The sequence below is a fragment of the Lynx canadensis genome, chromosome A3, assembly GCF_007474595.2.
Source record: "Lynx canadensis isolate LIC74 chromosome A3, mLynCan4.pri.v2, whole genome shotgun sequence".
Lineage (NCBI taxonomy): Eukaryota > Metazoa > Chordata > Mammalia > Carnivora > Felidae > Lynx > Lynx canadensis.
Window position 1 is genome coordinate 90,286,975 of NC_044305.1, and position 26,400 is coordinate 90,313,374.

General features: G+C 51.6%; 3 protein-coding genes across 12 annotated transcripts; 2 read left to right on the plus strand and 1 right to left on the minus strand.

The window, feature by feature from the left end:
• The first annotated feature begins 24 nt into the window (after positions 1 to 24).
• HTRA2 (HtrA serine peptidase 2) lies at positions 25 to 3,312 on the plus strand. Its single transcript, XM_030310951.1, has 8 exons — positions 25 to 618; positions 719 to 923; positions 1,014 to 1,208; positions 1,449 to 1,481; positions 1,716 to 1,821; positions 2,000 to 2,069; positions 2,751 to 2,846; positions 2,954 to 3,312. The coding sequence occupies exons 1-8, from the start codon at positions 113 to 115 to the stop codon at positions 3,117 to 3,119; spliced, it is 1,377 nt and encodes a 458-aa protein (XP_030166811.1). The 5' UTR covers positions 25 to 112; the 3' UTR covers positions 3,120 to 3,312.
• Positions 3,280 to 21,752, minus strand: LOXL3 (lysyl oxidase like 3). Of its 6 annotated transcripts, XM_030310935.1 has the most exons (16): positions 21,636 to 21,752; positions 19,923 to 20,247; positions 17,976 to 18,139; positions 17,121 to 17,335; positions 9,601 to 9,657; positions 8,906 to 8,965; positions 6,518 to 6,737; positions 6,095 to 6,275; positions 5,796 to 5,950; positions 5,387 to 5,554; positions 5,087 to 5,249; positions 4,638 to 4,881; positions 4,430 to 4,545; positions 4,214 to 4,350; positions 4,006 to 4,117; positions 3,280 to 3,821 (listed from the first exon to the last, which is right to left on the minus strand). In XM_030310935.1, the coding sequence occupies exons 2-16, from the start codon at positions 20,233 to 20,235 to the stop codon at positions 3,748 to 3,750; spliced, it is 2,379 nt and encodes a 792-aa protein (XP_030166795.1). In that variant the 5' UTR covers positions 20,236 to 20,247; positions 21,636 to 21,752; the 3' UTR covers positions 3,280 to 3,747. The 6 variants fall into 6 exon arrangements, with proteins under 6 accessions (XP_030166795.1, XP_030166793.1, XP_030166796.1 ...); XM_030310933.1 differs by having other exon boundaries at positions 19,923 to 21,752; XM_030310936.1 differs by lacking the exon at positions 9,601 to 9,657 and having other exon boundaries at positions 19,923 to 21,752.
• DOK1 (docking protein 1) lies at positions 8,653 to 25,452 on the plus strand. 5 transcript variants are annotated; one of them, XM_030310944.1, is made up of 5 exons: positions 22,526 to 22,636; positions 22,998 to 23,297; positions 23,448 to 23,541; positions 23,759 to 23,943; positions 24,182 to 25,452. In XM_030310944.1, the coding sequence occupies exons 1-5, from the start codon at positions 22,577 to 22,579 to the stop codon at positions 25,016 to 25,018; spliced, it is 1,476 nt and encodes a 491-aa protein (XP_030166804.1). In that variant the 5' UTR covers positions 22,526 to 22,576; the 3' UTR covers positions 25,019 to 25,452. The 5 variants fall into 5 exon arrangements, with proteins under 5 accessions (XP_030166807.1, XP_030166808.1, XP_030166804.1 ...); XM_030310948.1 differs by lacking the exon at positions 23,759 to 23,943 and having other exon boundaries at positions 21,852 to 22,636; positions 24,182 to 24,287; XM_030310945.1 differs by lacking the exons at positions 23,448 to 23,541; positions 23,759 to 23,943.
• The last annotated feature ends 948 nt before the right edge of the window (positions 25,453 to 26,400 follow it).

A 26,400-nucleotide genomic window follows, 5' to 3' on the forward strand; every position in this document is an offset into this window, starting at 1 on the left:
ACTTCTGAAGGACTTCAGGTACCGGCGTGCTCCGCGTCCCGCTGTCCGCCAGCTCGCGTCCAGGGCACCGCCTCTGTGTAGGGCGGGCGAAGAGGCAGCCGAGGCGGAGCTGATGGCTGCACTGAGGGCGGGGCGGGGTGCAGGCTGGAACCTCTGGGGATGGCGGGCTTTGGGGGGGGTTCCCTGGGGGAAGGGGCCCCTGTTGACCCCTGACCTCCGGGCCTTGCTGACGTCAGGAACTCCTGACCCTCGGGCCCGAGTGACTTATGGGACCCCCAGTCTCTGGGCCCGGTTGTCTGGGGGGGTCCCTGAACCACGGACGTGTCTGACGTCGGGGACTTCGGATTCCCGAGCACGGCTGACTGCAGGGTCCCCGGATCTCAAGACCCGGGAGGTCTCAGAGACTCCTGGAACCCGTCCGCGCATATGGCTGGCGGTAGCGCTGGGCGCTGGGGGGGCAGTGCTGTTGTTATTGTGGGGCGGGGGTCGGGGTCCTCCAGCGGTCCTCGCCTCGGTCCTTGGCTCACCGCCCACCTCTCCCCGGAGCCAGTACAACTTCATCGCAGACGTGGTGGAGAAGACAGCACCTGCCGTGGTTTATATCGAGATCTTGGGCCGGTAACGGTGGGGAAGGGCAGGAGGCACCCAGCCGCGGGCTAAGGGGCGGGCGAGCTAGGTGTCTGAGTCTCCTCACATCCTTGCTTTACCCCCATCCTAGGCACCCTTTCTCCGGCCGCGAAGTCCCTATCTCGAATGGCTCAGGATTCGTGGTGGCTGCCGACGGGCTCATCGTAACGAACGCTCATGTGGTGGCTGATCGGCGCCGAGTCCGTGTGAGGCTGCTTAGCGGCGACACGTATGAGGCCATGGTCACAGCTGTGGATCCTGTGGCAGACATTGCCACGCTGAGGATTCAGACTAAGGTGGGGGTCTAGGCAGGCCGGGTCTGGTTGGGACTGTGAATTTGCTCACATTATCTGGACGACAGATATCTTATTCCCATTCTCTCTTAGGAACCTCTCCCCACCCTACCCCTGGGACGCTCAGCCGATGTCCGGCAAGGAGAGTTTGTTGTTGCCATGGGAAGTCCCTTTGCACTGCAGAACACGATCACTTCTGGCATTGTCAGCTCTGCTCAGCGTCCAGCCAGAGACCTGGGCCTCCCCCAAACCAATGTGGAATACATCCAGACTGATGCAGCTATTGATGTGCGTCCTGATATGAGAAGAATGGCAAACTAGGTTGGGGGTTGGGGGAAAGGCTGTGTGGGGCAGGCACCAACTGTGATAGCTGGTGGACGAGTTTATATACAGAGGTTGGCCTGCACATATGTGGCCACTGTGGCTGGGCTGGGAAAAGAGAGAATTTGGAGAAAGTGCCTACATCCTGGTTATGCCCCCAGGCATAGAGTCCCTGGATCTCTTCCATATTTTGTCCTTGTCCTGCAGTTTGGAAACTCTGGAGGTCCTCTGGTTAACCTGGTGAGTGGGACATCCTTCTTTCCAAGAATCCCTGCTCCAGGTCAGTGTGAGAAGGGGTGTGTGTTCCCTAATTCAACGATGTTTGGTCAAGTTTCTGAGCAGTCTCCTGTTGGTTATCTCCCAAAATCCAACCAGATCTCCCCAACTCCCCAATACTTCCTGCTACTCTTGTTCAGGTATCTCCATCTCCTACTATTTATTTGGGCTAGGGAATAGTGGGCTCTATCCCTGCAGGATGGGGAGGTGATCGGAGTGAATACCATGAAGGTCACAGCTGGAATCTCCTTTGCTATCCCTTCTGATCGCCTTCGAGAGTTTCTGCATCGTGGGGAAAAGAAGAGTGAGCCTGGCTTGGGGGAAAGGGATTCCTTTAAGTGGTGGGAAGGGCATTCATTGGGCCTTGCTGGAGAAGGGGGAGGGGTGAAGTGTGGGGAGGGGGATGGTGGGGGTCTGTTGGGAGGAAAGGGAGGGGAGGGAAGGATGTAGCCAAATGAGGCTCATTTGTCCCTCCATCACAGATTCCTGGTTTGGAATCAGTGGGTCCCAGCGCCGCTACATTGGGGTGATGATGCTGACCCTGACTCCCAGGTATGAACTTTAAAAGTAGTGACCTGTAGGACTACCAGTGTACTCAATGGTGGGCAACTAGCATCTCTGTTGAGCTTTGTTACCAATTTTATCTTTATCTAAGATGAGTTGCCTCATACGTGGAGCTATCAGAAGAGCTGTCCTCTCTCATCATATTGACTTTCTCACTCCAATCCATTTTGCACACCTGCTACCAGATTGATTTCATCCTGCTGCTGCTTTAAAAACTTCAGTCCATTAACCTGGTGTTCAGGGGCCATTTTCCATTTGTCTCCAGTTTGGCCTTCCAGACCTGGCTTCTTCCATGAATATACTCTGTTTCAGCCAACCTGATTTCCTACTCTCATGTTTTTATTTATGTTATTCTTGCTTTATATGGTTAAATACCAGAACCATGCTTCTACACCCAAGTTAAGTTCTACTCTCTCCTTAAAGCTTCCCTTGGAATTCTAGAATGACATTAGTGTTATTTAGTAGTGTGTGTCATTTGGAATTAGTTGCTTTTTACAAACATGTCCTACTTCCTAACTTCGAGAAGGCAGAAAGTGAATTGCCTTTGTATCTGGAGTATCTAGTGCATGCCCTTGTCTATACGATTGTCAGTGTGTCGATGAGAGATTTGAGGTGAACCCAAGGGAGAGTGCCTTGGTGTGGTTAACAGGGTGATCTATGTCCTTTCAGCATCCTTGCTGAACTACAGCTTCGAGAACCAAGCTTCCCTGATGTTCAGCATGGTGTGCTCATCCATAAAGTCATCCTGGACTCCCCTGCCCACCGGTGAGGGAGAGACTGCATTGTGAGGTGGGGATGGGTGAAGCGTGCATGTGCCCTTGAACTGGGCTGTCTAGTCCCTCCTTTCTCTCTCTGTCCATCTTTCACCATAGGGCTGGTCTACGGCCGGGTGATGTGATCTTGGCCATTGGGGAGCAGCTGGTACAAAATGCTGAAGATATTTATGAAGCTGTTCGAACCCAATCCCAGCTGGCAGTGCGCATCCGGCGGGGACCAGAAACATTGACCTTATATGTGACCCCTGAAGTCACAGAATGAGTGGGTCAGCAGGACTCTGAGGCTCCTGCTCTGATTTCCACCTGGCTTTCCTGGCCTAGGCTCTGAGGGTACCTGGACAGAGGATTAAATGAACCAGTGGGGGGCAGGTCCCTCCAACCACCAGCACCAATCCCTGGGCTCTGAGGAATCACACAAATGCTTTTTATATAAAATAAAATTATACCTAGCATCATGTTATAGTCAAAAATAAGGGCGGGGCGGGGGGTACTGATCTTTTTCCCCATGAAGAGGCTAGAGGTAAAGCTGTATTCCCCCTGAACAGAGGGGAGATACTGGAGCTGACCATTCTGACCTCCCTATTTGAGAAAATGAGCTCCTGCTGTCTGTTGTTCTGGGAAGTCAATCAGGTGCTGCTCTTTGTAGTGTGCTTCACTCAGTGCTGGGCCTGGGAGCAAAAATTCCCCATGCTTGGCCACAGATCCGGCAGCTGGCGTAGGAAGGAGGGCAATAACTTCGTTTTGATGTTTCCACATCCATAGCACACACTGGATGAGCATGGCTGGCCTGCTGACATCAGGGGTTCCTTGGTAAGCTCCTGAGGTAATGGCAGCCTCAGACCCCTGCCATTAGGGGCCAGTGGTGGTTTTCAGAGGAGGGTGGCAGCACCTTAGATGACCTGGTTGCTGGTCTGGCCAGGGTAGCGCTCAAACTTCCTGTTGGCCTCTTCACTGAAGGCATCACCTGCAAGGTGAATGGGCAGTTTAGGCAGGGAAACGGACCCATTGTGGGGAAGGGTGAGTAGAAGTGGAGAGGCTGGGAGATCCAGAGGAGGGTGGGAAGATATAGAACCGACTTTGGGAGAAGAGAATGAAGGCCTTTCCTTCCCATCCCCCAGTCTCTTTGGGATGCTCTTCCCATCAAATACCAATGTGGCAGTTGTGCACCCAGATGCGATGTCCATCATATTTGCAGTTACACTTCATTGCGTTGTTGGTGAAGTCACTTTCTGCTACTTCAAAATTGGGGTTGATGACCACCTGTGAGTGGGAGAAAGTCAATTTGACCAGTTGCAGTCTTCAAATCTTTAACAAATACTCCTCCCACTTGCCAGCTGGATCTCAGGCCCCAGGCACCTGCAGAATGTAGTTTCCTGGCTTCACATCTGTGATGTCAATCCACTGGCAGTCGATGTCATGCCGGTAAAGATCCCAGCAACCCACGGTAATGCCCTGCTCTCCAAAGTTAGCACACTCATACCTCTTGGAGACATCTGAGAGGGATTGGCATATGTCAGTGTGAGGCAAGGCTGTGGGATGGAGATACCGGAGTCTGTTCTAGGCCCAACTCACCCTCCTGACATTCGGTGTCTTCTAGACAGAAACTAGCTTTGTGGCCCTCAGCCACCTTGGTGCCATTGGGGGTCAGGATATCATAGTGAGTGAAGATGTCCATACTGTGGTAATGCCTGTGGGGACAAGGGAACCCCTGTTTTCGTCCCTGCCCCCAGCAGGCTTGCCCCATCTCCAGTGACCTTGCCCTTCTACTTGACCCTCTCACCCATGACACTCGTGCCACACCCAGGAGTGGCGCCCGGCCTTGGGCCTGAAGTCAGCTCGTCCCAGGTTGTGGATCTGGGAGGAGAATCGGAGCAGACGCCTGTGGCCATAAGGCCAGTTGGCTGAGCGGGCTGAGCGGGCCAGGCAGTTCTCTTCTGCAGCACAGTACAGCATGTGTAGGGGCCGGTCCTCGATGTAGGCGGTCTCCTGCACCAGTGCTGAGTGCAGCAGCAGGTCTGATGCAGCTGCACATGGAAGGGAGCAGAGTGTTGGAAGTCACTGCTGAGGGGTGGAGACAGATGGGGGTGCTTCTGCTCCCCCTGTAGAGTGTGAGAGGCTGCTTCTTCATAGGGAAGGAGCACCCCTCCAGATTATGGCTCTCTTTTTCCCTCAAAGGGGGTGGCCCAGAGCTTCCCTTCCCTGGCTTGCATCACCTTATCCTTCACTCACTCTCGGAACAGATGACTCCAGCAGTGAAGCGGGTTCCTGTTCTCTTGCAGGCAATGTGGGTGCCATGATGAGCACACTGGTCCAGGGACAGCTCAGACCCTGTGCAGCGCACTCCACTCATCACCACCTCTGTTATATTCCCTGAGTCCCAGTACCAGGTCTCCTGGGGACATATGTTGGTGTTTCTGTGAGACCCCCACCATCCAGCCTCTTGGTCCAAGGGACTCATTTCCATAGTCCTCTGCCCCAAACACAGGCTTTGGAGGCAATCGTGTTGGTTTCCCTTTCCTTCCCACTCACCTGCAGGCCATGGTTGGCATAGCCCAGTCCAAGTTGCCTACAGACCACCATGGCCTCCAGTGTCCCCCAGTCATCCCCACAGATGAGCCCCCAGCGAAGGGACCCAGGTCCCCCTATTTGCACCTCCACTCGCCCCTCGTGTTGGCTGCGGCCCCCACTGAGTCGGATCTGTAGTGACACAATGGAAGTTCCGGGTAAGCTTTTGGGGAGGGGTAGTGGGAGCCTATAACAGGTATGTGGCTGAAGGGTGATTCAGAGGCACATAAAGGCTAGCAAGTGGGGGCATCAGGTGGGAGTTGTAGGATGGCAGGGGCCTGGGACAGTGGGCTGGGAAGCTGTCAGGCTGCAGATCATGACCAGGACTGGATAGGATGTGAGATTTCTGGACTAAACCGGGAAGATAACTGACCTTGGTCTCTACCCCAGTGTAGGGCAGGTTGCATCGGACTCCAGCATCTTGGCTATGGGAACAGTCTTCGGCTGTGATGTTCTTGTGGGGGCACTTCCAGAGGGAGGGTTCCTGTCCAGAGCATCGAACCTCACTTAAGTGGATGGCACCCATGCCTAGGGTCAGAGGTCAAAGATCAGGAGGTTATAACTGGACCTTCATTGTCTGCCCAGGGGTCTCCTTCCCAAGGACCATACACCACCCCCCGGGAGAGTGTGTACCTCCTCCTTCCCTCTTCCTCCCATTTTCATCCCCCTCACCCTGCCCCATGCGGGCACCACTCAGAGCCTCTCGAGCACTCCCGAAGCCCAGCTCCCGACACACCACGCTGGCTGCCTGCAGGTCCCACTTGCGGTCACAGATTGTGCCCCATGTGCTGGCCTTCAGGACTTCTACCCGGCCCTCTCCAGGGTGGGCCCCACCCTTTAGACGCACTCGGGTCTATAGAGGAGAGAGATGTGCCCAAAGCAGTGAATGGAAACATCAGCACAGAGAGGGCTAAGTAGACCTGGGTGATAAAGGAGATTCTGGTGGGAGGGAGGGGGTGGTCTCAGGTCTGTGGCCCACCCCCTGAGAGGTTCCTCTCTGTCCTCAAAGGTCAGGGCTGTGCTAAGTCAGGGGCTGGCTAGGCTAAGGGGTTCTCCACCTGGGGTGGGGAAGGTTATAGTCACTGTCTCACACACCTCCCCCTGAGGCTTCGACTGTTGTTGCTTCCTCTGGCCACTGGATGCTGCGTAGAGAGGGCCTGGCACACAGCTCACCACCGCAGGGGCCCCCCCAGGGCACCTGGTGGTGTCATTGGCACGATAGAACTCCAAGGAGCAGAGGGAGAGGTGGGCCTCCGTGCCCACGCACGCCACCCCATGCAGACCAAAGGAGTGTTGCTGCCGCTGGGCCAGCAGCCTGGGGGGACAGGAGTGGGGTGCAGTAGGGTAAAACAATGCTCCTGCGTCTTTGCCGACAACCCTCCTCCCCTCCATGCCTCCACCATCCCCCAACCTTTCATGACCATTTTATCCCTTTTTCTTCCCTTCTTTTCTGCTGTTTCCCTCCTTAGAGACAAAGGGAATGGCAAGTTTCCAGGCTGAAAGAGCCCAGATTACCCAGATAGGAGGGTCCTTGGGGACCTGCAGCCAAAGACCACTATGGGTAGACAGCTAGTCTTGACTTGCCTGACAGAAACCTTGCTCCAAATGGCTTCAGGCTGCTGGCCCTAACGAAGGCTGAGGCTGAGGCTGCTGTGCAAAGAGAGTGAGAAGCCAGGACTGCCCAGCTGGAAGAGATGGGCAGGAGGGAGTAGCTGACACAAACAGGAAGCCTGAAGAACCAGTGTGAGCACATCCTTCTGTTATGCTGAGGCTGAAATAACTGAATGAGTCAGAATGCAAAGGACTGAGTAAGTCTTGGGTCTAAATGGCTTCTCAGAGGCTAGAGGGTCTTCCAGGCCAGAGTATGATGGGTGGTTATGAGAAGATTATACCAGAAGGTGGACATAGGGAAGGACTGGGGCTGGCACATGTGGGAATGAAGATGTACAAATGCAAGACAGACAAAAGTTAGTCCACGTGACCAGAGAAGGAGAGAATATGCACAACAGAATGGTAGCGGTCTCTCCAGACCTGAGCTGGACTTTAATGAGGTAGTCCATGCTTCTGCAATTTAAACATAACAGAAAGAATGTTCTGTAGCCACCCAAGCATGGAAATGGGACTAAACTAGAGATGTTAAACCTTGGAAACCCTTCAGAGAGATGCCTTGAGAGAAGGAGGGGCCTGGTGTATTGACACCAACGGAGTAAGAGATGGCAGTGAGGCGCGTGGTGAGAGCAGTGCCCAGAGAGGAGGGTTGTTATTGGTGGTATGGGCCTGTGAGGCTGGCCTGGCAATGAACTATTTCAGTAATGTGCCCATCACTTGATGTCAGAGGAAGGAAGGTTATGATGACTCAAAGTCATTGCCTAGGAAGATGCAGAGAGGAGGAAACATAAGCACAACAGACAAGCCTGGAGACTTTACAGAATACCTTTGGAAGCTCAGGATCAGTGGATTCTGAAGCTCAAACAGATCAGGTACTCTCCCAAAGTCCTGTTTTGCTGAAAATAAAAGTCAAAGAGGCCACCACAGGAAAAAGATCTTGCTCTTCTAAACTCCCTCCTCCCATTTCCCCACAAGGAACACAGTAAAAACAGCAGTGTGCCCTTGAATTTGGCGTTCAGGGAAGGCCAGAGCATGGCTATGTTGGGCACAGATGACCCTTAGCTAGAAGGTACTACAAGAGTACTCTCAAATTCCAAGCTCCTCTGAAGCCACCACAAGGAGGAGCTGGAGAAGGAGGGCCACCAGGGAACCACTGGGTGATCCCAGAATGTGCAGAAGAGAGGAGGGGACAGAAGAAAGGGATGAATTCTCTGTGTCTCAGCCACTGCTGAAGAAGTTATCAGGGAGACTTCTCATGTGCAAATGGCCTTTGGAAGCCTAGTGAGAGGTAATCAGTGGGGTTGGAAGCTTTCCACTCCCTTCGGTTCTGAAGGACCCCACAAGGAAAATTATGGAACTGGGAGCCTAATTGTGTCAACTGGGCCAGAGACACAGGGGTTATAATCTGAACCCATCCCTGGCAAAGTTTCCAGAGGGGATCCTGAGTCTTACCTCCAAGCTGGTAGCACTTATTTTTAAAAAATAAAGTTAAGATGGGAACATTGATCCCTTAGGCAAACTTAACTTCTTGGGGGAGAGGCAAGGATGGCATCTGAAGGAGAAAGTGCTAGAGTATCTGCTAGAATTCACTGGGAGAAGATAAACAAGCCTGTGGAACAGGAGTTCAGTGGATGAACTTCTATCAAGACTTTCAAAAATCCTGTGATAAGCATAATTCCCCAGAAACGAGGATAAGGCCCAGCATCACTTTATGTTTCAGTGACTCATCTGGAAGGTGGTTTCTAACAGCTACTGCCACCCCTCCACCTCTAGGTGGGGGCCTCTTAGACCCCTTCCTGACCACAGCTCAATTGCCCTGACTCATCATCACTCTGCACTCTCCCTCTCCTCACACCCAGCCTGAACTTCATTTACCTCTTGATTGATCCCCTGCCCACTCGGGGTTTGGGTTTGACTTTAAGCTTGGTGATTGGTCTGAAAAAAGGAGAAAGAAGTTAGTGGAGGTAGTGGTTAGGTACGTGGCCCAGGAAAGGTAGAGGGTTTTGTTTTCTGTTTTTTTTTTTTTTTTCCTGTTTCCGGGAAGGACACTTTATGCAGAGTGTGGGAAGGAGTAAAGTGAAGGGGGCCAGGTATTCCACACTCTGACGGCTGCACACCACTGAACTCTACTTTAGGAACTCCTGTTGCACTCTGAATTCAACCACAGTGATGAAAAATCTAGTCAGTCCAGGGGTGACGGGAGAAGGGGATACAAGGTAAAAGGAGGAGAGAGAATGGGAATGTGGGTGAACTGAATTAAGGGGGGTAGGAAGCATGCAGGTGGTTGAGGCTGGAGTCCAAGCTATTTGGGGGAAGCATAAAGATGAGAAGGTTTCTCCTCAGCCATTCCTACATTATTTCCTCTTTGTACACCCTAAGGTCAAAGCTTGCCCATCCCCATGCCTGCCTCCCCTTCCCTTCCCTACCTCCCCTGGAATGGCCATTGTGCAGTTACATCCCTAATTCATCAGCTTGGGTTCCGGGATGGACATGGATAGGCTGCCTTCCATCCATCCACCTCCTGGGGCCTCAGGGGCGAGCAGGAGGTCCCGGGGCTCTTGCCCCATTACCTTCCAAGGGGCTTGGGGCGTCGGGCCGAGGCTTTGGCCGCTCGCTTCCTCAACTTTCTGTGAGGATAAGACAATAGCAGAGTCAAAATCAGTCTAGAACCAAGTGGGAAAGGCTGGTGCAGCCAGGGGCAAACTTCTTTTCCAACAGGAAAATTGGAAAGTCAACAAGATGTTATAACATCAGATACTCCCGAGGCTTTACCCTTCACAGCTGTCTGGCCTCACACGCACATAACCACACTGATGAACAGTAGTGAAATTCATGGACTCAGGCTGATAGAGCCCCTGTACCAGCACGCACAGAAATTACACTAGGGTAGTGAGTGATGGGGACTAGGGGCAATATCAGGGTTGATCCAAACCTCAGGGGAGGTCTATGGGGAAGTGTATAAGTAGAAGGATGTTAGGATTGTTAAGATCGCCAGACTGACCCGGCAAGGAGAGAGAACTGGTCTGGTCATAGGGAGGCTGACTGTCTTTTATTCTTGGATGCTCTTTGACTTCTGGCATTTCCATGTCTGAGGCCAGTGAATTAGGACCAAGCACCAAGGCTGGATGTCCAAGGACAGTAACTTGATTTGACTGGGGAGCATGAAGCCAGGCGGCTTAGGATGACAGCATCCTTCCTGCCCAAATTAAATCCCATATGCTTTAGTCATTTACAAACCAAGCTCAGCTCCCAAACTTACGTCCAGAGAAATAAGTTCTAAAACTTTATTTCTTTTTAATTGGCCTAAATATTTGACCTATTTTATTTTTCAAGAGGTTGGCTTAAGTCTAAGGTCTGGAAACTAGGTCTGTTTCTCCTCTCATTCTCCTTTTGATTTCAAAGACTTTTCTTGCCCCCTCTTCGTTCTGTCCAACTATGTATAGATGAATGCAGGTTTTGTCTGTCTGTTCTTCTAAGTTTATGAGACTCCCTGTTATCATCTTAGTTATTCTTTCTTTAAACACGTTCCTACTCTTGTTTCTCCTGAGGAGTCATATCTGGACATAGTATACTGTGTGCAGATGCACTGGATGTTAATAAACAGATTTGAAACAGCTCTGAAGTTGCTTGGTATTTCCTGCCCTGGCTTCTTCCTGAGGATTGATTTAGTTGGTCTTTTTGCCAAAATATCCACTGTGTCCAACATTCCTTGGAAAGAGTGCACAATAAGTCTCAGGTCCCTTTCCTGAGACATTACTAAGAGTTTAGAACCTTTCATCATATAAGTATAGGGTGAAACTTTTTCTCCAAATGTCTTTTTCTCAGATATGTCTAAAATGAAATGTATTTTATGTTTTCTTTCAAGATTACTTTGATCCTCCAACTAGTACTCAGAAAAATGTAGTATTATCTAGGGATGCCTGGGTGGCTCAGTTAAGTGTCAAACTCCTGATTTTGGCTTAGGTTATGATCCCATGGTTCGTGGGATCAAGTCCCATGCTGTCAGCATGGAGTCTGCTTGAGATTTTCTCTCTCCCTCTCTCTCTCTCTCTCTGCCCCTCCTCCCCTCGCATACATGCTTTCATGCTCTCCCTCTCTCTCTCTCTTAAAATACATAAACATAAAAAATGTAGTATTATCTAGATCTTGGAAGTACCTCTTCTCTATTTATAAGGTTTTATATTATACATCATATGATACATATGATTTTACATATATATATATATATATATATATAATAAAGTACAATATAGATTATATTAAGGGTCTGGTACTTATTTAATACTAGTACTGATACTTGTTTTGATTTACACTTGCACATTCACAAATGTGCTTGTTTCCCCTTACAATTTGTTCCTTCAGCCATCAAACATAAAAACCTACCCGTGTCAGCATCACCTTTTCTTATCCACCCATCTCTCTCCTCCAAGACCACTCCCCCAAAAGGTTTCTGAATTCCATCCTTTAGGATCTTTTTTCTCCTAAATTGAGAGGTCGAATACAATCTCTCCTCAACTGAATCATTTTAAACCTGTTCCGATCTCTCCGACACACACGCACTATACACACCCTCCACCCCATATCTCCCTTCCTCTTCATAGAAAAAATTGTCAAGAGTTGTCAGTGCTCCACTTCTATATCTTATCTCTTACCACTCATTCCTTAACCCACTCCTTTCTGGTTTTCCCCATCACTCTGCGAGAATAGATCCAGTAGACAGCTTCAGTTTTCATCATGTTCCCCTTTTGGTAGCATCTCACACTGCTGTTCTGTCCTTCTCTTCCTCCTTGGCTGTCCTAACACTATGAGTCTGGTTTGATTCCTCATTCCAGTTGCTCTCTCTTGGTCTTCTTTGCATGTTCCTCCTCTAGCTAGTCACTTACATTTTTGGAGCCCTAAGGCATTCTTCTCACTCCACATCCTCTCTTAGTATGTTCCCATTTACACCTAACCTGGTATAGTCCATTGCCTTTTTTTTTTTTTAATTTTAAAGTTTATTTTGAGAGAAAGAGAGAGTGTCAGCAGGGTAGGGGCAGAGAGAGAGGGGAGAGAGTATCCCAAGCAGGCTCCATGCTGTCAGCACAGAGCCCAATGGGCGGCTCCAACTCACAAACCACAAGATCATGACCTGAGCTGAAACCAAGAGTCAGATGCTCAACCAACTGAGCCTCCCGGGCACCCCTGCCTTCTTAATGTTTCTCAAATGTAATATAGGTGCAAAAAATAAACCTGTAATTCTTTCAGCAAAATCCACCCTAGAAACCTAGGAGTCAACTTGATACTTCTCGTCTTTGGTTCCCAAAGTCAGTCCAGAACCAAGTCATGTCAGTATTACTTCCTAAACATCTCTTCAATCCACTCACTCTTGTTCTTCTCTACACCATTCTCAGAAATGCAGAGTGGTTTTTTGGGGGCCACAAACCTGATCATGTCCTCTTACAGCCCTGCTCATGAAAACACTTCAGTCACTTCCCATTGCTTTTAGCATAAAGACCCAAATCCTTAGTGTAGTCTGTGAGGTCTTCCATGATCTCTCAGCACCTCTGTGTTCTCAGCACCTTGCACAGTGCTTTGCAAATAGCAGGAGTTCAGTAAATAGCTTTCAGCACTTAAGCTCTTAGAACCTCAATTTCTTTGCCTGCAAAAGGGCAGTAAATGGTTCAATTATCTCTACATTCTTTTCCTCTTCTAAAATTCTACAGCTTTCACGTGTTGTAGGGAAGAACTATAAAACCAAATTGAAAAATGATAAACGCACCTCATTCTGATTTTCTCATTCCTTAAATCTTACTGGCTTCCTTTAAAAGCCAGCAGATGTATCTTCTTTCTCTATGGAAGGTGGAGTTCTTTATAAATGATCTTATCTATCCTTTATGATTGTACCACCCATGAGAATGCTCCCTCTGTGTGATTTGGCCGTGAAAGGAAGCCTATCTCATATCTCCATCACAGAACTCTCAGGACTCTTGCAACCTCTCTCCTCACTAAGAATGGTCTCTGTTCTTAGTATGTGTCCTTCTCCAGCCTTCATATCCTAGACTCAGTAGCAGATTCCAAGATGTACACAAATATTCCTGATCTCTGAAAATTACTTCAGGCCATGCATACCTATAGGTAATTCCTGGGTCTCAAACATCCCAAGGATGGCTCACTTCTAAAGCTAGTTCATATTAACTTGAAGCCCAGAGATGCCTGTTGGCTTGCACCATCCTTCTCTCAAGCAGCTTCAGGATCATTTCAGGTGTCTCTCCCTTCTTTTCTATTATCAGTCATCCTTCAGCTATTCATCCTCTCTCTCTTTGTTGTCACCCTCCTAATCAGCTTCGTTTTTATAACAAGCTTCTAACTGGCCTTATGGCATCTAGAACCTCCTCCTCCAATTCACTACTATCAGATAAACTTTAAAAACACTGGTCTTATTTTATCATTGTCCCATACAAATACTTTTATTTTTAATTTTTCCATAAGATAAAGATCAAACTCTCCAATCTGGCATCAAAAAGTTCCATTTTCTGGCTTTTATGCATTCAGATCTTCCTTCCATTATTTCTCAGCACAATTTTCTACTCTAGTCAACTGTCTTTTGAAAAATATCCTAGTCACTGTCAAATTTGTCAGGGTCAGCAATAACTCTGTTTTGCTAAATCCAGCATTTGTGTCTCAGTCCTTGTGCTTTTAGACCCACCAGCAGCACCAACTCAGGTGATGGCGCTCTTCGTCTCCTCCTTGAAGCGCTTTATTTGGCTTATAGGCTGCCTTGCTCACCTGGTCTTCTTTCTACCTCACCTTGCTGTTTGCATTTCACTTTACCTTCCTGACATAACATTTAAGCTCTCTGTTCAGTCCTTGGACCTCTTTTTTCCTGTTTACATTCACTCCCTTGGTGATGTCCAGTTTTAGGACTTAAAATATGTTTATTCAGCAACTCTAGAGTCATATATCCAAAAATTAAACAGGTCCAAAACCAAGTTCTTGGTATACAACACCCCTCCCCCCAATCCTCACACAACACATGCTCCACCCATTGTCTTCCTTATCAAGTAAGGCCATCTCCATACTTAGCTCAGGCTCAAAACCTTGGGGTGAACCTTAATCGCTCTCCTCTCCCACCACATTAAATCCATCAGCAAATCCTGTCGCCTCTACCTCAACCATACACAGAATTTTATAATTTTTCATCTCTTTCACTGGTCACCATCACCCTCACTTTCTGTACTTGGCTTTCAGGAGACAATAACCTCCTAACTAATTTCTCTGCCTCCTTGATTCTACTGTATTCCTCACAGTCTATTCTTTATATATATATATATATATATATATATATATATAATGTTAATGTTTATTATTTTTGAAAGAGAGAGAGAATGAACAGGGGAGGAGCAGAGAGATAGGGAGACAGAATCAGAAGCAGGCTCCAGGCTCTGAGCTGTCAGCACAGAGCCCAACACAGGGGTCGAACTCACAGACGGTGAGATCATGACCTGAGCTGAGGTCAGACGCTTAACCGACTGAGCCACCCAGGTGCCCTCCTCACAGTCTATTCTTAAAGCAGCCAAAATAATACTTTAAAAATGGAAGTCAGATGTCACGCCTCTGTTCAAAACCTCATCTCCCACAGAGTATACACCAGTCCTCCCAAATGGCCCTATGCAATCAGGCTTCCTATTCTTTCCCTATCCCCTCTTATATCACCTTTCCTATCATTTTCTCTCTTGTTCACTCAGCTGCAGCCCCAGTGGCCTCCAGGAGCATGACTCTTCTCCCCTCCCTCCCCCCTGCCCCCTAGGATCTTTTCATTTATCATTCCTCTTCCTGTCAACACTTGTCTAGATTTCTACAGGTTGTGCCCTCACCTCCCTTAAATCTTTTCCCAAATGATGCTTTTTCAAAGAGGCCTTCTCTGATGGCTCTTTTTAAAATTGCAATCTCACTTTTACTTCCTAACTCCTTCCCTGCTTTATTTTTATTCATTACACTCTTTGCCATGCTTGCATTATAAAATTTTACTATTTTCTGATTCTTCCCTAGTCCATGAGATCAGGGATTTTTGTCTGTTTTGTTTACTGTCGAATCCCTAGTGTCTACAACAGTAGACAATATATAAATACTGACCAAATGAATCTCTTCACCTTTGTTCATGCTATCCTCTTCACTTGAAATCCCTGCTTTTTAAATTGTATAAATCTTTCAGAACCTGATGTTGGGGTCAGGCAAAGTAAAGAAAAAGCACAGAGAAAGAAGTATAGCTCCAAGACAGATAATAGCAAAGGAGCACAGCACACAGCTGTTTTAAAACAGTTTGAGTCTCCAGACCAGATAAAGTATATTCCTTGGGGCTGGAAGAACTTTCAGGTGTGTCTGAGAGCCAAGGCAACGAAAATCTGAGCAAGTATGGAAAAGACTAGAGGTTGGACAATGTATTTACTTTCAAAAAGAAGAAAAAGGGTTCCTTAATCTAAAGAATAATATTTTAAAATAAGTTATTAAATGGAAAGTTTGTGAACAGTGGGGAAAAAATATGGAGATGCTTAGAGACCCAGAAGGATTTCAGTAAAAGCTCAAACCACCATGATTTCCTTTTTTGATAAGCCTTCTAAATTGGAAGGCTGGAAAATGGCCATGAACATAATATATCTAGATTTTAAGGAAGACTAACAAAATCTCCCACGATTTCATTATAGATAAAATGGTGAAATGCTGGCTACATCATTGTAGTGTTCACTTTGTTCCCAATTAGTGGGAAAAAAACATTTCACAAGTAATGAGTAAAGACTTGATGAGTAAGGAAGGGTTAGACTTTGGTTTTGAACATTTCAATAATTTTAACAGTCACTCTGATGAAGCCAGAAGACCTAGCTATCCTGTATATCTTCCAGAGGAGGCTGGGAGGGATGATAAATGGAAAATAATGTCAAGATTCAAGATAATCTCATGGGTTCACTGTGGCTTTTAAGTGGTTTTTAAATGATGTATCAAACTAACTTAATAGAATAAACTCAACATAGATTTAGGTTCAAATAGGCTTTTCTATTAGTATCAAGGATAAAGGAAGATCTGAATTGGTTTTAGATGATTACTAGTTCAATATGAACAGTGGGATGTTTCCTCAACAGAAAGGCATACAAAATCTGGGCATGCTCTACTCAAAGTTGAGCATTTCTACTGTACCCTGCTCTAATCAGACGATATCTGACGTTGTGTGCCCAGTGGAAGCTGACCTAGATGTCAAGAGGTCTTTCAGCAAAACTCAACTAAGGAAGAGCTGAGAGGAAGAAAAAAAAAAGTATTTCAGCCTGCAAAATAGATTAGAGTGACTGTAAAGATTTCCAAATTTCTCTAAACGACCACATATGATGCTCCAGGGTTGCGAGGCACGGTAAGCACAGAGCAGTTTACCAGTGTGATTCGTCCCCCTGGTAGCCAGTGCGTACCCCAGGGCTCCAGGGCAGGTGGAGAGGATCGGGCGCCTCGGCCAAAGGATATTCTGGAAGACTTGCCTAGGAGTGCCAGGGGCTCCCGCGCTCACGGACGCGCCTCGAGGATGGCCGCGACCGAGGGGCAGGCCTCACCTCTCCAGGAGCCCCCCCAACCCTCAAGGTTCGGCCCTCTGGCGGGGACTCCCGCGCCCAGCCCGGCGCTGGACACACCCAAGCGCCGCCTCCGCAGGGCGCGGCCGCGCGCTCCTTGAACTCGGACGTCGGGCCCCGGAGCCGCGCCCGCGCCGTAACCGTACCCGCCCGCGACACAGCCGGCCGCTGGGCGTGGCCTCGCCAGGCTCGGCGCGCGCCCCGGGGAGCCGGGACTCTGCCTGCCAACCGAGGGCGTCACGGGTGCGGACGCGCGACCGGCCGCCACTCGCCCCGCCCCGGTTGCGGACCTCAGAGAGCCGGAGCCTCGCTTGCCCCACTTCGGACCCGCCCTGAGGAGCCCTTCATAGTTCCACAAGGTTTCTCAACTCTCCAGTTTCGAAAGGGCCTCCATAGTTCCCCACTGTTCCTGAGCCCCGGACCCTCTCAGAGGTCAAGACACCGCTTCCTAGCGAGCACTCCTCCATCCCAGTCTGTTCCCCCCAGGGCCCACGCCCCTTCACCTGTAGAAGGCCGTGTTAACCCTCTTTTCGCTAGGGAAGCCCAGCATCCCGCAGACCACGTGGCTGTTATGGGCGCTCCAGCCTTTGTCACACACTTGCGACCAGCCGTCGGGAAGCCTGACTTCGACCAGTCCCTCGGTCACTGGCAGAGGCCGCCTGCCCCTCCCCACGGCGGGCCGAAGTCGCACTTCTTCCACTTGCAGGTGCTGTTCTACCTGGGGAGGGGACCACAGGCAGAGGACGGAGTCTCAGTAGCGACTTTTATTTGTCCTGCTACCCTTAAGGAACCCTGATCAGCGTGCTTGCCATGAAGACAGCGGCGAGCAGGGGCTGACACTGGGCTGAGAGGCACTCCTGCTCTCTGTGGGGAACTGACTTTCCTGCAACCACGGGAGTGGAAGGACATGTCCTGCTCTGAGAGGCGATTAAGGGTGCGGAGCAAACTGAGGAAGGAGCAGCCAAGGCGGCCCGGAGCACGAGGGAGAAGTTCACAGAGGAGTGGCACTGAAGGAAGAAGTAGGAGAGAGTAAGAAGGGAAATGTTCCAGGAGAGCAGGAACCTCTGAGGAGAGGGAGAGCAAGGGATGTCCTGGGGACCAGGGATGAAGTTGGAGAGGCGTCTGCCAGGTTTAGTGACGTGAATGCTAATGTGAAAACAACCCTGGGCTTTAATATGCCTAGGAGCATTATCATTTGTCCCCCACCCCCTCAGCCTCACACCGACTCAAATGATCCCATGGGGCATATAGGATCCCCTACCTTTTAGCATCCCCTCTAACTACATATAACCACCCCACAGCCCTCTCTGGCCATCCTGGTCTGTGTGTGTGTGTGTATGTGTGTACGAACTGCAGACCTCAATGACATTAGAATCCGAGAAGCCGGGGAGGCGCTGGTCTTTGCAGATGACTCCAGCATCCTCATCATGGGTACAGTCACTGTTCCCCCAGCCCCGGGAGGCACACTCGGTCACACTCTGCTCAGTCCCACTGCAGCTCAGGTTGTCCAGCCAGATGCGGCCTGTGGAGGGAGAGATGAGGGAATAGAGAGGCTTGTGGAGGCAGGATGGAGGAGAAGGGTAAGTGGTGAGGATTTGGGGGAGAGTGACCATGAAGGTCTCACACCTGGCCTGATGATCCCATTTTTCTGGTTAGATAATGGGATGTGAAAGAGGAGACCCTGGAAGGGAATAGGAAAGGGAGCACAGGATTGATGGAGGGTCAGTTGTGACTGGGGGGATACTCAAGAATTTGGTAGGGTGAATAAAAAACCAAGAGTCAACACTGAAATTCTGATCAGTCCTGACCTATTCAATGATAGCTACAATTAATCAAGTATGTGTTGTGTGTTAGGCACTCTGCCATGTATGTATATACATGATTATCCTTAGAACAGAGCTGCCAGAGGTGTTATCACCATTTTACATAAAGAAATTGGGGTGACCACACAGCCAATACATGGGGGCTTAAGGGTTTGAGCCATTTGTGAGACTTGGAAATCTAAGATCCTTTCCTCTCAGCTTCACTTTCTCCCATGCGTCTTCCCTGTCTGTGTTACTGCATTGCCCCCTTGTTTTCCTCTCTGCCTGGACCATCCTGAAATGAGTATTGCTGACTTCTCAGAGTTGGGATGGATTCAATTCCCCCCAGAGGCCAGGGGATTCCACCCAATGTGACTGTCTGTCCCAACCAATGGCAGGGACCTATCATGTATACCCTGACAGGACTTTCCCAGCTTCTGCTGGGATACCTACTTCCTGCCCCACCAGGCCACTGAACTGGTCTGATTCAGTCCCCCAAGGTCTGATTCAGTCCTTCGATGCCATCCAGGCAGCTAAATGACTGTCCTCATATTTGGAGACAACCTTCATGCAATTGCTACCCAAAGCTTTTAGTTTTCATACCAAACATCCCTGGTTTCTTCAGCTATTCCCTCTTGAAACTTGGCTTCCAGTCTTTCACATCTGGGCAGCTCTCCTCTGAAAGTATATCCATTTTCTACTCTCTCTTTTTTTTAAAAGTAGGCTCCATGCCCAGCATGGAGCCCAACACAGGGCTTGAACTCATGACCCTGAGAGCAAGACCTGCCTGAGCTGAGATTAAGAGTTGGGCACTTGACCAACTGAGCCACCCAAGAGCCCCTCTACTGTCACTCTTTAAATGTGGCAACTACAAGTGACGCTTTATTCCAGAAGTGGTCCAGCCAGTAGGAAGTGGAGGATTAGCTGCAGACTACACCAGCTTCTGTCCATCAGTCCCATTGTGGGCTCCTACAATGTAAGCATCCTCAGGTCTCAGAATTCCTCCTAAGCGCCTACTAGCCACACTCATTCTTGTCTTAGAGTTTATACTTGTTCTTAGTTCCAGCTTGTTGGTTTCAGCTCTTGCCTATAATCTGATTTGGTCAGCTGCAGTATCTGTGATCCTTTCTGGCTTTGGGATATCCAGACATCATTTATCTGTTCTCAGCTTTCCATCAAACCAACTGTACTTTAACTGTACAGGGCTCACCTGTATCAGAGCTGTCCTTGCATGTAGCAAGGTAGAATCATACTTCTGCAGAAAAAAGGAACTTAGAGATCATGTAGTCATCTTGCACCTAGGGCCTCTGAAGTTCAGAGAAGGCACTGACCAGCTTAAGGTCACACAGTTCTGGGAAGCAACTGTGTTGATTGGTTTGTCAGCCATGGGTTTACTTGACACTGGCTGTTTTTGGTGTCCTGGGTCCCTGTGCCTGTGCCATACTGGTGTTCCCTCTCCCTGCATTTAGACAATACCTAGGCCATGCATGGAGCATTGCTTACCTGTTCCAGGGCCATATTTGGCACTGTGGGTCCAGCCCGTGGCCTCTGTGAAGCCCAGCTCTCGGCAGAGGACGTGGGCAGCCTGAAGCGTGAAGTCGTCATCGCAGATGGTGCCCCACTCGCCAGCTCTCTGTATCTCCACTCGGCCCTCAAAGGGCTTCCTGGGGAAGCCGGCCAGCCGGAACCGCAGCCCCTGGCTCCCAGCCCTCTTCTCGGGGGCCGTGGATGGGGATGGAGATCCCAGGCATGAGCTGCACAGCAGACAGAGCAGCAGCCCCCATGGGCTCCGCTGCCAGATACTGACAGGTCGCATGGCAGGGAAGGCCTGGGTGCCCCAGAGAGAGAGTGTGTAAGATAAATCACAGATGAAGTCAGGCCTGGGTTCCAGAGAGAGGTCGTGAGAGGAAGAGAGACACTGAATAAGGACAGAGACAGAGATGGTGGGAGAGAAAGACAGAGACCCATGGACTGAGAAAGAAACAAACTAAACAAGAGCAGAAACACAGTGAGAGAGGTGCAGACTAGGGAGGGAGGCGAGAGACAGAGACCCAGAGATAGGTTCTCCCTCCCTTTTGTAAAGAGTAAAACTGTACCCATCAGTTGTTCTGTCTCACAACGTCCTTTCCTAGTTCTGTCATTGGCACCTCCATCACCACCACCCATTGGTCTAAGAGACCCAGAGATCAAAAGATAGTGATTAGAGACCAAGGGCAGAGAATGGTCCAGAAAAAGAGATAAGACTGAGCAAGAGGGAGACCCAGACAGGATGTAAGAGGAAGGAAGCTGTGGGAACAAAGTGGGAGCAAGCAGAAAGAGACAGCAGAGAGAGACAATGTGGAAGATGGATAGAAGGTGATTGTGAGAGAACCAAGTACACAGAGCAATGGAGAGACATGGGCAACAGGTGAGGAGAGGGACTGGCAGGAGCCAACGAGGGGCAAGGGGTGGCAGGAAGGACCCAGATGATTCCATTCAGCCATTCGGACAGAGGACAGACAGCTACTGATTGTGGAGAGAAGCAGGCAAGGGGGGTTAGGAGACCCTCAGATCTTAGTTAGGTTCCTGAATGGGAGCCAAGCCCAGAGTCCTGTCTGGGCAGATCCCAAGGCAGAGAGGGCAGAGACCAGAACACATGGAGAACCCCCTGCACACCCTACCCAGCACACAGGCTCTCACATGCCCTGCAGGTTCAAGGGGCCCAGGAGGGCCAGGCCTCAAGCTGGGAGGGGTGTGGGGTGGGGTTGTCCAGACCTCCTGCCAACACTGCCATGGCTGTCACTGGGCAACGGGAGCCCAGGGCGCCAATCGGCTCCTCAGCCAAGGCCTTTCCTCTGTCTGGGGCTGAGAACAGCCCCTCTCCAGCAAGAGGCCCCCCGAACATGCTTTCCCCCCACTCAGACAAACAACACAACAGGAAAGCTTTGTTCTGGGGACATTCTGGCTTGGGGGCCCAGGGGTAGGGCCTCACAGAGGAGCCCCCAGCCTTAGGGCCCTCGCGGCTGCCCTATTTGGAACATCCTGCAGCCCCCCACCCGCCAAATATCTGCCTCCTCTCTCCACTCTCCTTGTGTCTCACTCTTCTTTAACAATGATAAAACCCTCAGTGGGTTGGGTTCCCCTCGACCCTAACCCGCATCACCCCTTTTCGTGGTCCCTCCACCATCCTCCCATCCGAAACGCTCCTTCCTCCCGCGGCGGCGTGACTCCCCCTACCTTGGCTGAGCGGGGACCTAGGGGCTGGGAGAAGAGTCCAGGTCCTGGAGATCAGTCCTAGGACTTCCCCAAAAAAGTGCTCGGCCAGGGGAGACTGGACCCCCCCCTCTTTCCCCCCTCTCCTTTCGTCCCTCCCATGTCCCCTTGAGCCCTCCCACATTCCGCCCTCTCCCTCGATTCCTCCCAGGCCAGTTCCCTCCTCTTCTCCTTTTGGTCCTCCCCTCCCCCGTGGAGCTGGCCGCAGCCGCTCCACCTCCCTCCGCCCCCCACCGCCGACCCTCCCGGCCTGCTCAATGAAGCTTTCTTTTCCCGCGGGTTGGAGGCCGGGCAGCTGCGGTCAGTGAGCTAGACACGCAAAAGGCCATGGGGCCGCGGACCGGCCCGAACGGCGGCCCCTGGGGCGGCGGGAGTCCGCGGCTCAGCTCCGGGCTCCGGGAAGCCTTCCAGTCCCCAGCCCCCATCCTTCCCCCAACTCCCGGGCTCCGCGGAGTGTAAACAGCCCGACTCCAGCCGGGCTGGGGGCGGGTCCGGTCAGGGGAACCGAGGCTATGAAAGCCCACATAGTCCCTCCGGTGCCCCAGAATGCCCACTGGCGTTTTCGGAGTGACGTCACGGCCTTCACCCTGACGTCACGTTGAGCATACGACGTCGTACACAACCCCTAAGCCCAGGCGCGCCAGAGCCCTCTGGTCGAAACCGCGAGCTTTCTTTTGGTGAAGCCACTTGCGCGCGTCCCAGGACTGTGGGCAGGGGCCTAAGAGTGGTGCACCGCCAACTTATCTGGGGACCCCCTCCCCTTTCTTCCTGCTCCTCTCCTGGCTCCCCCTGAGCGGTCCGCGAAGGCCGGGGGAGGGGCGGGAACGCCTCCGGAGGCCCGGCCCCGCCCCCGCCCCGCCTCTAGCCCGCAGGGCCAGGAAGCGCGGAAGGAACCGCCGGGGGCCATGGACGGGGCTGTGATGGAAGGGCCGCTCTTTTTGCAAAGTCAGCGTTTCGGTACCAAGGTAGTCGGGGCAGGGGTTGCCGAGCCCCATCATACCTAGGGGTGGGCTGGAGACCCCAGAGAGAGAGAGAGAGAGGGAGGGGGCGGCAGCGGGTTGGATGGAGCGCCGGCCGGGGGTTGTAGAGCCCTATGACGTTCCCGCGAAGTTGATTTCACACTGCGGAGAAGCGGCGGCCGCCCTCGGGGTACGCCCTTTCTGGTCCTGGGGAGACGGAGGGGCATCCTTCTCGGGAAACTTCGCCGTTCGTAGGGAAGATTTGGACCCGAAATCGGCCCGCGCCGGTTCTCTCCTTTCCCGTCGGGGCGCATACAGCCGGTGCTCGCCCGCTCCCTCCCCAGCGTCTCTCGCTCTCTCTCCCCAGAGATGGAGGAAGACCTGGGCCGTGCTCTATCCTGCCAGTCCCCACGGCGTAGCGCGGCTCGAGTTCTTTGACCACAAGGGGTCGGGCGCTGGAGGGGGCCGAGGGGGCTCGCGCCGCCTGGACTGCAAGGTGATCCGTCTGGCAGAGTGTGTGAGCGTGGCCCCCGTGGCTGTGGAGAGCCCCCCTGAGCCCGGCGCTTCAGCTTTCCGCCTGGACACTGCGCAGCGCTCCCACCTGCTGGCGGCCGACGCGCCGTCCAGCGCCGCCTGGGTGCAAACGCTGTGCCGAAACGCCTTTCCGGTGAGGGGGCCGGGGCGAAATGCACCAGGGCCAAGAAGCGACGCGGGGTGGGGGCAGTTACAGCAGTAAAAGGCCTGAGCTGGCTCAGACCCTGGGAACAACGTGGAGGGAATTGCGGGGTCCTCCATACTGTTCTTCTCTTTACTCCAGAAAGGCAGTTGGGCTCTGGCGCCTGCTGAGAACCCACCCAAGCTTTCTGCCTTGGAGATGCTGGAGAACTCGCTGTATAGCCCCACCTGGGAAGGTAGACGGCTGAGAGGCCCTGGCAGGGATGGGGGGTGGGGTGGGGAAGGAAGGGTGTCCTTGGGAAGGGAGTGATTAAATGGTCAGGGGCCCATGGGGAAGTAGGAAGCTCCTGAAACTGGTTTCCAAGTGAGTGCTTGGGCAACCTGTTCCTGCTTCCCCAGCCCCCTCACTCACCTGTGCGGCCAGGTGCCAGTCTAATTGTGTATTCCTTCCAGGATCCCAGTTCTGGGTAACTGTACAGAGGACTGAAGCCGCTGAGCGCTGTGGCCTGCATGGCTCCTATGTGCTGAGGGTGGAGGCTGAGAAGCTGACTCTCCTGACCATAGGGGCCCAGGGTCAGATACTGGAGCCACTCCTTTCCTGGCCTTATACTCTGTTGCGCCGCTATGGCCGGGACAAGGTGCGGGGTCTGTTGGGGCGCACTGACTTCCTAGGTGGGGCTAGCTGTGGGGTTGGTGGGGTGGGGCAGGACAGGAAGGTGGGAAGCCCTGTCCTCAGGATAAACCTTCCTTGCCTAGCCCATGACCCTCCCTTCCTCCCCAGGTAGTCTTTTCTTTGTGGATCCCCTAACTAGGTTGGGCCCTGTGACTCATCTCTCATGGCTCCTGGTAATGTGTTTCCCTCTACACTTTCTTCAGGTCATGTTCTCTTTTGAGGCTGGCCGCCGCTGCCCTTCAGGCCCTGGAACCTTCACCTTCCAGACAGCACAGGGGAATGATATCTTTCAGGCGGTTGAAACTGCTATTCACCGGCAGAAGGTCCAGGGAAAGGATGGTCAAGGGCAGGACAGTCTCAGAGCCGATTCCCATGAAGGAGAAGCGGCAGAAGGGAAGTTGGTGTCCCTCCCTGGCGCTCAGGAACTCCCGGGCACTCCTCCGGCCCTGTATGCTGAACCCTTAGACTCACTGCGCATTCCTTCAGGCCCTTCCCAGGATTCCCTATACTCAGACCCCCTGGACAGCACCCCTGCTCGGGCAGGGGAGGCGGTACAGTTAAAGAAACCTCTTTACTGGGACTTGTACCAGCATGTGCAGCAGCAGTTGCTGAAGGCCAAGCTGACGGACCCCAAAGAGGACCCCATCTATGATGAACCTGAGGGCCTGGCCCCAGCTGCTCTCCGGGGCCTTTATGATTTGCCTCAGGAGCCCAAGGATGCATGGTGGTGCCAGGCTCGAGTGAAGGAGGAGGGCTACGAGCTCCCCTATAACCCTGCCACTGATGACTATGAAGTGCCACCGCCTCCTCGGAGCACAAAGCCCCTCCTGGCTCCCAAGCCCCGGGGCCGGCCCTTCCCTGAGCCTGGAGTTGCAGCTGGTGGCAGTGGCAGTGGCGGTGGCGGTGGCAGAGGCCACAGTTCAGACACTGTCCTGTACAGCCAGGTCCAAAAGAGCGGTGGTGCCCCGGGGAGCTGGGACTGTGGGCTGTCCAGGGCAGGGGCTGAAGGGACCAAGGCCAAGGCAGAGAGCTCCACATGAGAGGGCGAAACTGGGGACACTGTGGGAGGACCACGGGAAGGTGGCACTGGGGATCAAAGATACTTGTTAGGACCTGCAGGAACCAGAGGGCCAGAAGGTCCTGCGTGAGCCAGCCCAGGGCACCAGGGGGACCAGGGGAGTCAAGGGGAGGATGATCAATCTCAAGAAGTCCTGAAAGTGGGACAGGTGGCAGGGGTGAGGGATAGGACTTGGGAGAGACCGGCACCCCTAAGTCATCCTCCCCAAAGGAATGGACAGCGCTGGACCAGGTCTATGAAGAGGGGTGCTTGCTCTGAGTTGGTGCAGTCAAAGGGGCCTACATGGAGGCTACAGGGAGCTGCTGAACTGTGCCTGGATCCTGACCCCTGCATTGTTCTTTGCCAGAGACATAGATTTTAAAAAGTTTATTCTCATTAAAGTCAGTTTGGGTTTAAGAGGTCTATGTGTGTGAATAGTCACAGAGATGCCATGGTGGCAGGGGTGCTGGGTGGGTGTGGAGGGGGTCAGGAGAATCCACAGAAGGAGGATGGGGTCGCAGGTGAGTGGAGCAGTGTGGTGGTTGAGAGCCTGGGTGGTCCAGTTGGGCCCACGTGGGCTTGAGCCTGTCTCTGTGATACTGAGCAAGTCATATAACATCTATAACCCTCAGTTTTCCTCAGTGACCCCCTGTAAAATGGGAAAACCCAATAACAGACTCTACTTCACAGGGTTGTTTGTGTGAAAGGAGTTAAATTTCTCAAGTACTTAGTGCAACCTGAATCGCAGATTCAGCATTTTATAAATGGTAGTTATTCTGTAGGTGGAAAGGGCCAACGGAAAGGTGGACAGGAGTGCCTGGGTGCCTCAGTCAGTTAGGCGTCCGACTCTTGGTTTCAGCTCAGGTCATGATCTCACATTAACGAGATCAAATCCTGCGTCAGGCTCTGCGCTGACAGTGCTGACCCTGCTTGGGATTCTCTCTTTTTCTCTCTCTCAAAATAAAAAAGAAAAGAAAAGAGAAGAGAAGAGAAAAAAGAAAAGAAAAGAAAAAGAAAAAAGAAAAGAAAAGAAAGAAAAGAAAAAAGAAAAGTGGACAGGCTTGGGGAGAGAGAAATACGAAGGAAACAGGCCTTTTCCACACTGTTTTCCCCTTCTCTTCTCAGCTATAGGACACCTCCTGCCCCCCCACCCCCCCACTCTGCCTGTAGGTATCAGCACCAACCGCTTTTCTGTCTGAGGGCTGAAGGAAACCACAGTGTGGTGGCTGTAGCGGGAAGAATGCAGCCTTTGGAATGAGGCTTCGATTTCAATCCTACTTCTTTTCATGAGCTCTAAAAACCTTGTACTTGTCTCCTGATGTCCAGTTTCCCGAAGGTGACCTGACCTCATCTACCTGTTTACCA

What these genes read in the sequence shown, in the direction of transcription:
- HTRA2 (XM_030310951.1), top strand. Translation starts at nt 113, where the DNA reads ATGGCTGCACTGAGGGCGGGGCGGGGTGCAGGCTGGAACCTCTGGGGA. An exon ending in TATATCGAGATCTTGGGCCG is followed by an intron (nt 619 to 718) that starts GTAACGGTGGGG and finishes CCCCCATCCTAG; the next exon opens with GCACCCTTTCTCCGGCCGCG. An exon ending in CTGGACTCCCCTGCCCACCG is followed by an intron (nt 2,847 to 2,953) that starts GTGAGGGAGAGA and finishes CTTTCACCATAG; the next exon opens with GGCTGGTCTACGGCCGGGTG.
- LOXL3 (XM_030310935.1), bottom strand. Translation starts at nt 20,235, where the DNA reads ATGCGACCTGTCAGTATCTGGCAGCGGAGCCCATGGGGGCTGCTGCTC. An exon ending in ATGCCAACCATGGCCTGCAG is followed by an intron (nt 5,250 to 5,386) that starts GTGAGTGGGAAG and finishes ATATGTCCCCAG; the next exon opens with GAGACCTGGTACTGGGACTC. An exon ending in CAGGAAACTACATTCTGCAG is followed by an intron (nt 4,118 to 4,213) that starts GTGCCTGGGGCC and finishes TCCCACTCACAG; the next exon opens with GTGGTCATCAACCCCAATTT.
- DOK1 (XM_030310944.1), top strand. Translation starts at nt 22,577, where the DNA reads ATGGACGGGGCTGTGATGGAAGGGCCGCTCTTTTTGCAAAGTCAGCGT. An exon ending in GTCAGCGTTTCGGTACCAAG is followed by an intron (nt 22,637 to 22,997) that starts GTAGTCGGGGCA and finishes CTCTCTCCCCAG; the next exon opens with AGATGGAGGAAGACCTGGGC. An exon ending in GTATAGCCCCACCTGGGAAG is followed by an intron (nt 23,542 to 23,758) that starts GTAGACGGCTGA and finishes TATTCCTTCCAG; the next exon opens with GATCCCAGTTCTGGGTAACT.